Below are 10000 nucleotides of genomic sequence, written 5' to 3'. Positions count from 1 at the left end.
CAATGCACCGCAATAACGGGATAGAAGCCTTGTGGCTTCAAAATAGGTGGGAAGAACACAACAAGAGGCACCTGAAAGTGCACAAGACAACCCTGCAATTTATGCCACGGTAAATTAGCTAGTAACTGTCAATGATAATTAGCTAATGTTAACTAGTTATTAGAATATATTAGCCAACGTTAAGTTAACTTCAAAGGGGCAGTCGAGTGTATAGGTTGTCTCAGCTTGGATAGCTAGCTAGTCATTTTCGATTGAAGCCTCCCGTTAGTCTTGGCAAACTTTTAGCTAGCTAACGTTAGCTAACTATGAGGTAGCATATCCTAACTAAGTTATACTAGCTATCGATAACTAGCTAAGTTATACTAGCTATCGATAACTAGCTAAGTTATACTAGCTATCGATAACTAGCTAGTAAACGCATTGCAGAATGGACTATAGGTCAGGCCACGCATGACATTAATCAAGAAAAAATAAATGAATATGTGATTGGTTTATATATCCTTGTCTATTTGGGCAATCGTTATGATCATTGGCACCACTTTCAACTGTCAAAACTATCCGTCTAGCTAAATCTGTTGGTTATCAGATTGCACAGCAATTCATATGGAGGATATGTGGTTGATTTAGCTCCAAGGCCAGGTAGGCAAAGTAGTTGTATTGTGCCATCACATCATTTGAATCTTCAAAATCTAGACTTGATATTCTTTTATATTTGAATGATAATACTGTTAATGAAGTATTGCCTTAAAATGATTTACATTGAATTAATTGGAATTCAGCTGTAGGCATATACGATCTGTATCTTAGAGACTAATTGCATCCACAATTTAAGTACTGCAAACTTGACTATTATGCAGTTGTAGACACAACACAGGGGGTCCCTGGGCCTGAGTAGGGAAGGAAAGGAGTTTAATGTGGCTATAAGATGGACTTTTAAATGTGACTAAAACTAGACTAAAATTTAATGAGTTTTTGTCGACTAAAACTAGACTAAAACTAAGAAGGATAAAAATGACTAAATGTGACTAAAACTAATATGCATTTTCGTCTAAAGCCTAAGACTAAATCTAAAATAGCTGCCAAAATTAACACTGCACCCGTATTACACACACAAACACACACAGGCACATTTTAGACACACACGTACACACGTATACACACACACACACACACAAAAACAAATAAAAAAGAAATGTACATGTTCATGCAATTTGCTTTTTATCCAAAGCAACAGATAGCTAAATCATGGAGAAGACACACACACACACACACACACACATTAAATTGTCAAGGCCAAATACATTGAAAATGCATGTCAGCACACATGACAGGGAATGTATGACCTTTCATGTAAGAGTTCAGAGGTCAAAGGGCATGTGTGCTGACCTTTGACATCTCAGCGTTGGCGGCCATCTTCTCCCTAAGAGCTTTCCACCACTCAGAGTCCGCTGGGTAAGACCACGGATCCTTCTGGAAGATGTCCAGCATCTGCAGCACAAATACAACACAACATGGCACAGAAACTCTCAAGTGTGTGCGTGTGTGTGTGTGTGTGTGTGTGTGTCTGTGTGTGTGTGTGTAAATATAACACACCATGGCACATAAACTCTCAAGTGTGTGTGTTTCTGTGTGTGTGTGTGTGTGTGTGTGTGTGTAAATATAATACACCATGGCACATAAACTCTCAAGTCTGTGTGTTTCTGTGTGTGTGTGTGTGTGTGTGTGTGTGTGTGTGTGTGTAAATATAACACACCATGGCACATAAACTCTCAAGTGTGTGGGTTTCTGTGTGTGTGTGTGTGTGTGAGTGTGTGTGTGTGTGTGTGTGTGTGTGTGTGTGTGTGTGCCTCTTCACCTGTCTAACTACCGAGCGGATATCCCCCAGCAAGGCAACAGCAGGTCTCACGTTGTTTCCCAGCTCCTCTGCACAGAGGTCCACCTGCAGCAGTCACACACACACACACACACACACACACACACACACACACACACACACAACACACACACACACACACACTTTAAAATATCATGTGATGTTGATGCAGCATTCACACACACACACACACACACACACACTTTAAAATATCATGTGATGTTGATGCAGCAGTCACACACACACACACACACACACACACACACACACACACACACACAGGGGCGGACTGGCCATAGGGGATACCGGGGGAATCCCCGGTGGGCCGACGGGGTTGGGGTGGTCTAAAATACCAGCCCACACCTATCTCTAACCAGCCCTCCCTTTCACTACGCCGGCAGTGACTATAGTATATGCTTCACAGAACACGTATAATTTACTCTGTCTATAACAGACAAATATCACTGACTGATATTTATACTACTGCTTGCGATCTGTATTCACACTCATGGTGCCTATTTTTCGAACATTTTCTGAAGTGTCTTCTGAAATGTGTTCTTACGGACTTCGAAAGACCAATGTAAGAAAAGATCTCCGCCTGACTCATGAACGCCTGAAAATGGGTTCTTACACAGCCGAAGTGTTCTCAGATGTGAGGATTTAGGATGATGATTCTTAAATTGAACGTACGTTCTTGTGCGCCTACTCAACACTTGCGTCACTTGCTGGCAGACAAAGTCGTTTTTGACAGTGAGAGCATGTCATCGGCACCAAAACGTAAATGGAAAAACAGAAAAGATGTCTGGAGGAAGGTGCATCAAAATATTGAAAAATCTCTGATTTATTTGGGAAACCACCGACTGCTGACAGTGATATGAAAGTAAGTTGTGTCCTTGACCTGGCCATTGTTAGCTTGCTTTTCAAAGATGAGGTAACGTTCCCTACAAGCTAGCCTATCTAACGTTTGGTAGATACATTTCCAAAATTGAGACCGTTATGATCTGGTAATATCAGCAAGCTGGCACTGATATCGAGATTATCTAATTTAACATGTTAGCCGTAGTCACTTGTTTACAATCGATGAGCAAGCTATCTATGGTGGTAGTTGTAAAGAGGGCAGTCTTATAATTTCTAATAACGTATGTCAAATAAGTTGACCAGCTAGCTTGTTATGCTAAAATCACCGTGTTACACACAACACTAACATTATAAACAATGTTAATATGTTATCTAGATAGATAGTGAGGTCATAATAACACATGAGTATACTGATATTGTTTTTTATTATCATGTGACTATAATGCACCCGGGCCAGCAGAGTTAGTTTAGGTTCTGTTACTTAACTTATTGTTTTGTTATGCACCTTCAACACCCCCCCCCCACACACACAATCACACACCCAGCATGCAACACTACTGATACCACTGATGTTCACACCCCATCGTTGTAAGGTCTGTGTTCTGTCCGTGTCTAATTTCTGTGTTTGTCTCCCTTGTGTGGTCGCATGTTTGTTCCCGTGTCTAGTCCTCGTGCTTCCTTGTTCCCGCCATGTGCTTTCCCTGTGTTTGTTTGTCTGCCGATGTGCCCTCTTGTTGTTGTCCGTGTCTCCACCCTCACCTGTTCCCAATCTCCCGGGTTGTGTGTATCATTGGTTTCACCTGTGTCCTGTTGGTTCCCCTTGTTTAGTCCACCTGTGTCTTTGTCTGCCCCGCCTTGATTGTTCTCACCTGTCCCTCGTTATCTGTTGCCTGTGTGTATATATAGTCCTTGTTTTCTTGTTCCTCGTTGGGTCTTCGTAAGTTTGTGTTTGATGGTATGTTCCTTGTGTTTCCACTGCTCCTCGTGTATTCCTAGCGTTTAGCGCTTCTGCCTTGTTCAAGTGATTACTCGTGCTTCTGACCTCTGCCTGCCCTACTACTATTCTCCTGCCTATTCCCTGTGTGGATTTGTTTGCCTATTTTTGGACTGCCTACCTGTGTACCGAACCCTGCTAGTAAACGTTTATTCTTCTGAATCTACCCCTGTGCTGAGTCGTGCGATTGAGTCCTGCACAACACCCACCGTTCGTAACAGTACGACGACACCAAGGATGGACTCAGCCGACTCAGACTCAGTGCTCAGATGCAGTTTGAGCAAACAAGCCTCCTCTCTCTGCCTCGTGACAAGGGAAATAGAGGAGCAAGGGAGAAGTTCCCTGAAGTTCCTGAACCTGCTGTTGGGACAATTCGAGCAGCTCCTGGATCGTTGGGATTCCCTCGCTGCACCTCCCTCTCCAGCTCCGGTTCCATGCCGCCTGGATTCCGGCTCCAGGGTTTCAGCTTCACTCACCAATACTGCTCTGGTTTCAGCTCCGACTCCACGTCTCCTGCCTCCCGCCTTCAGGACAGCCGCAGCCGCCCTAGGAAGAGCTTCTGACGCTGTCAACCTCGAAGCAGCCTCTACCAATGCCACCATCAGAGCGGTCTCTGACGCCGTCAACGCAGCCTTGGAGCTTCCACCCTTGAAGCAATCTCCGCCGCCCTCGAAGCTGCCTTTGCAGCATTGGAAAGATTTTCTGTCACACCCAAAGAAGCCTCTGGCGCTGCCTTGCTCGATGCAGCTTCTGCTGCCATCGATGCAGCCTCTGCCACCCTCGAAGCAGCCTCTGATGCTGCCGCCTCCGAGGTCGTCTCTGCTGCCCCAGAGGTAGCCTCCGTCGCTACCACTCCCAAAGCAGCCTCTGCCTCCCCCGAAGCAGCCTCTGACGCTGCCGCCCCAGAAGCAGCCTCTGACGCTGCCGCCCTTGAAGTAGCCTCCGTTGCTACCGCCCCAGAAGCAGCCTCTGACGCTGCCGCCTCCGAGGTCGTCGCTGCTGCCCCAGATGTAGCCTCCGTCGCTACCACTCCCAAAGCAGCCTCTGCCTCCCCCGAAGCAGCCTCTGACGCTGCCGCCCCAGAAGCAGCCTCTGACGCTGCCGCCCTGAAGTAGCCTCCGTTGCTACCGCCCAGAAGCAGCCTCTGACGCTGCCGCCTCCAAGGTCGTCTCTGCTGCCACAGATGTAGCCTCCGTCGCTACCACTCCAAAGCAGCCTCTGCCTCTCCCGAAGCAGCTTCTTGATGCTGCCACCCCGAAGCAGCCTCTGACGCTGCCGCCCCGACGTAGCCTCTGTCGCTACCACCCCAGAAGCAGTCTTTGATGCCACTGACGTAGCCTCCGTCGCTACCGCTCTCGAAGCACCCACTGCTGCCCCCGACGTAGCCTCTGACGCTGCCGCCCCAGAAGCAGCCTCTGACGCTGCCGCCCCCGACATAGCCTCTATCGCTACCACCCCAGAAGCAGCCTCTGACGCTACCGCCCCCGACGTAGCCTCTGTCGCTACCACCCCAGAAGCAGTCTCTGATGCCACTGACGTAGCCTCCGTCGCTACCGCTCCCGAAGCACCCACTGCTGCCCCCGACGTAGCCTCTGTTGCTAGCAACCCCGAAGCAGCCTCTGTCGCTGCTGTCCTTGAAGCAGCCTCTGATGAAATTACTGATGGTGACGCCACTGAGGCCTACGCCACAGCAGAACCAGCCGCCGCTCTCCCTGCAGACCGAGCCGTCGCTGACCCTGCAGACCGAGCCGTCGCTCACCCTGCAGACCCAGCCGTCGCTGACCCAGCAGACCCAGCCGACGCTCACCCAGCTTGTGCATACCCTACAGCCAGCGCTGCCGACCCGGACCCCGCAGCCAGCGCTGCCGACCCGGACCCCGCAGCCACCGCTGCCGACCCGGACCCCGCAGCCACCGCTGCCGACCCGGACCCCGCAGCCACCGCTGCCGACCCACACCCCGCAGCTGACCCGGACCCTGCTGCCATAGCTGCCAACCAAGATCCTCCAGCATCCGTTTCCGATGCAGGCCCAGCAGCACCCTCTGCCGAGACCGGTCCAGCAGCACCTTCTGATGGCATCGCTGCTGAGGGCTCTGCTGTCCCGAGCGCCCCTGTCCCGAGCGCCCCTGTCCCGAGCGCCCCAGGCGCCCATGTCCCGAGCGTCCCAGGCGCCCCTGTCCCCAGCGTCCCAGGCGCCCCTGTCCCGAGCGTCCCAGGCGCCCCGGTCCCGAGCGTCCCAGGCTCCCCTGTCCCGAGCGCCTCAGGTGTCCCGGTCCCGAGCGTCTCCGGCGTTCCTGTCCAAGGTGTCCTTGCGCCGGTTCCAGGCGTCCATGCGCCGGCCCCAGGCGCTCCGGATCCTGTCTCCAGTGTTCCTGGGTTCCCTGTCCCAGCTGCAGCAGACCCAGGGTTCGGTGCCGCCAGCCCTAATGAACCAGCGAGTCCAGGTGCCACGTCTACCCCAGCCACTGGCCCTGCAACCCCAAACACCAATCGATATCGCTGGCATCTATTTGTTGTTAGGGTTGTTGTTGTGTTTATTGTTGGTCTGTTTGGCCGGTCGCCAAAGACTCTGCCCCTGTTTGGCCACCCACCCGACCGGTCGCCAAAGACTCTGCCCCTGTTTGGCCATCCACCCGACCGGTCGCCAAAGACTCTGCCTCTGTTTGGCCATCCACCCGGTCGGCCGCCAAAGACTCTGCCCCGGTTTGGCCAGCCACCAGACATTCTGCCCTTGCTTGGCCGTCCACCCGGTCAGCCACCAGACATTCTGCCCTTGCTTGGCCGTCCACCCGGTCAGCCACCAGACCCTTCTGTCTGGCCCGGCCTGCCCGCCTGCCTTGCTCTGGACCCCCTCCACCCACCCTAGGTGGATTTGATCTGTTTGTGTGTTTTTGGGCTGTCTGGTCCGGTCTGCCCGCCTGCCTTGCTCTGGACCCCCTCCACCCACCCTAGGTGGATTTGATCTGTTTGTGTGTTTTTGGGCTGTCTGGTCCGGTCTGCCCGCCTGCCTTGCTCTGGACCCCCTCCACCCACCCTAGGTGGATTTGATCTGTTTGTGTTTAGGGCCGTCTGGAATCCGGCCCTTAGAGGGGGGGTACTGTAAGGTCTGTGTTCTGTCCGTGTCTAATTTCTGTGTTTGTCTCCCTTGTGTGGTCGCATGTTTGTTCCCGTGTCTAGTCCTCGTGCTTCCTTGTTCCCGCCATGTGCTTTCCCTGTGTTTGTTTGTCTGTGCCATGTGCCCTCTTGTTGTTGTCCGTGTCTCCACCCCTCACCTGTTCCCAATCTCCCGGGTTGTGTGTATCATTGGTTTCACCTGTGTCCTGTTGGTTCCCCTTGTTTAGTCCACCTGTGTCTTTGTCTGCCCCGCCTTGATTGTTCTCACCTGTCCCTCGTTATCTGTTGCCTGTGTGTATATATAGTCCTTGTTTTCTTGTTCCTCGTTGGGTCTTCGTAAGTTTGTGTTTGATGGTATGTTCCTTGTGTTTCCACTGCTCCTCGTGTATTCCTAGCGTTTAGCGCTTCTGCCTTGTTCAAGTGATTACTCGTGCTTCTGACCTCTGCCTGCCCTACTACTATTCTCCTGCCTATTCCCTGTGTGGATTTGTTTGCCTATTTTTGGACTGCCTACCTGTGTACCGAACCCTGCTAGTAAACGTTTATTCTTCTGAATCTACCCCTGTGCTGAGTCGTGCGATTGAGTCCTGCACAACACCCACCGTTCGTAACAATCGTATGTTCTATTCTGTTCATTTCTACAATATAGTTCATACTAATTCTACCCTCTGATTCCAGTTTCTTTATTGTGTGGATATTCATTCCTTAATGTTCTGTAGTTATACGTATAACCATCTGATACTAGCCCAGAGTTAAGCCTATTCATCTAGCAAACTATACCTACCTTGGAGTGTTACAATAGCCAGTATCATTTTATTCCATGTGTCCATCCAGGCAAATTGGTGGATCCAAATGTTATAAAAAAAAACATATGATGTCATTTCTTTGTAATCATCCAAAATAATGTTAAGTGTAGGGGTATTTTTCCAAGAAGGCCACTGACTGGTCAATACGTGCGATGCATTGATTGGGCAGCGCGCCTTGGTGCTATAAAAATAAAGTTTATTATTATTATTATTATTATTATTATTGTATTGAGTGGGCCGGTCTGACAGTATCTCCCAGGCCACTTTTTCCCCCCAGTCCGGACCTGCACACATGCCTGATCTGTATGTGTGTGTGTGTGTGTGTGTACCTGTATGATATTGACGTGTGGGTTAAAGCGCAAGAGGGGAAGCCTGTCCTGTGTGTGTGTGTGTGTGTGTGTGTGTGTGTGTATCTGTATGATCTTGACGTGTGGGTTAAAGCGCGGGGGGAAGCCTGACCTGTGAGTGTGTGTGTGTGTGTGTGTGTGTGTGTGTGTGTGTGTGTATCTGTATGATCTTGACGTGTGGGTTAAAGCGCGGGGGGAAGCCTGACCTGTGTGTGTGTGTGTGTGTGTGTGTGTGTGTGTGTGTGTGTACCTGTATGATCTTGACGTGTGGGTTAAAGCGTGGGGGGAAGCCTGACCTGTGTGTGTGTGTGTGTGTGTGTGTGTGTGTGTGTGTGTACCTGTATGATCTTGACGTGTGGGTTAAAGCGCGGGGGGAAGCCGAAGTGGAGCATCCAGTTGAGTCTGGCCCCCAGTAACACAACCACATCAGCATGCAGCAACGCCCTGGAGGACAACACACACACACACACACGCGCACACACACACACACACACACACGCGCACACACACACACACACACACACACACACACACACACACACACACACACAACCACATCAGCATGCAGCAAAGCCCTGGAGGACAACACACCACACACTCACACACACACACACACACACACACACACACACACACACACACACACACACACACACACACACACACACACACACACACACATACACAGAACACAACACACACACACACACATGAACAACACAATACAACACACACACACACACACACTCACATGAACATCACAACCAGTGGTGGAGGAAGTACTGAAGTTTAGTACTTAAGTAAAAGTACAAGTACTCAGGAAGATAGAAGTAAAAGTAAAAGTACTACATCAACAATCCTACTTAAGTAAAAGTAAAAAGTACTTACTTTTACATTTACTTTAAGTATTAAAAGTAAAAGTACTCACGCAATGGGTTGTCTCTCAATGTCTAGGCTGTGCCATTTTGATAAAGAAATAGCTACTGGTAATAAATGCCTCTACAGATGTCACTACTAGTAATAATTATAAGCAACAACATTTGTTAATTGGAAAGATTGGTGTACTTATTGTGCCTACCATCTGTAATACTGTTCACACTATATCTTACAATTCTGCGGATGACAAGTTATCTACCAGGGATTATTTGCAAAGTTAATACCATTAAGCCAAACCAATAAAAACCCCATGTGATATCTTTAAATCTTTTATTTAATTGTAGACGTGTAAAAAAGGGAAACATGGAACATGAAAAACAAATGTAATTGTAAAACTGGACAGACCAAGGCACGCTAGCTTGACATAGCTAACCTACCAGCTTTATCTTACCACTATGTTAAATACATAATGAAGATACAATCATGTTTTTTTATGCTATTGCTGTATGCCAACATGCATTTCGCTAGATAACATTATAATATCAAGTCAGTAAACGAATTAAATACATATATCAATATTCAAAAGTCAGGGACATTAACTTAGCACAGCAATCACTCTGCTTACCTCGATATGCTACTTTAAATTTGAGGGCGAATTATTGTAGGCTAGCAACTCCTTTTTTTGAGGGAGAAAGGAAACGCATTGAAACCTCCAGGAGTCATTCTTGGGGCCTTTGAACTCGAACATATCTTTTAAAAAGGGCCAAGGGTGGCTCATATCAGAGGGCTCAGTTCAGGCCGACTCTGGATCCATGTTGAATAGGCAGTAGTCAGGCTGTCTGTTGAATGTTCAGGTATAACAGGCAAAGCTACCGCTAGTGCTGCTGCCAGACGCGCACTCTGATATCATTGGAGTTGATAGAGCCACCTGATTGGTTTAAACTTCCAAAACAGCAACGCAATTCATAGTTTTGTGTAGGCAACATTTTGGCGAAACTGTGTTCATAAAATGTAACGAGTAACAACAGATATTGTAGAAATGTCGCGGAGTAAAAGTATAGATAATAGCTAAAAAATTTAATGGAGTAAAAGTAAAAAGTATGCACTATTATTTTTACTTAAGTAAAGTACA

The 10000-nt window shown here is 48.5% G+C and overlaps 1 protein-coding gene across 2 annotated transcripts in view; it reads right to left on the bottom strand.

The window, feature by feature from the left end:
• The window catches only part of hacl1 (2-hydroxyacyl-CoA lyase 1), a 24362-nt gene that overhangs the window by 5116 nt on the left and 9246 nt on the right, over positions 1-10000 (bottom strand). For both annotated transcript variants that reach the window (XM_031576628.2, XM_031576629.2), the window contains 3 exons: positions 8331-8436; positions 1856-1939; positions 1387-1488 (listed from right to left, as the gene is read on the bottom strand). In XM_031576628.2, coding sequence (XP_031432488.1) covers positions 1387-1488; positions 1856-1939; positions 8331-8436 — 292 coding nt within the window. The remainder of the gene's footprint in view (positions 1-1386; positions 1489-1855; positions 1940-8330; positions 8437-10000) is intronic.

This window comes from Clupea harengus, chromosome 11 (genome assembly GCF_900700415.2).
Source record: "Clupea harengus chromosome 11, Ch_v2.0.2, whole genome shotgun sequence".
NCBI classification, from domain to species: domain Eukaryota; kingdom Metazoa; phylum Chordata; class Actinopteri; order Clupeiformes; family Clupeidae; genus Clupea; species Clupea harengus.
Note: the sequence above shows the minus strand (reverse complement) of the source record. Positions and strands in the feature narration are given on the sequence as shown.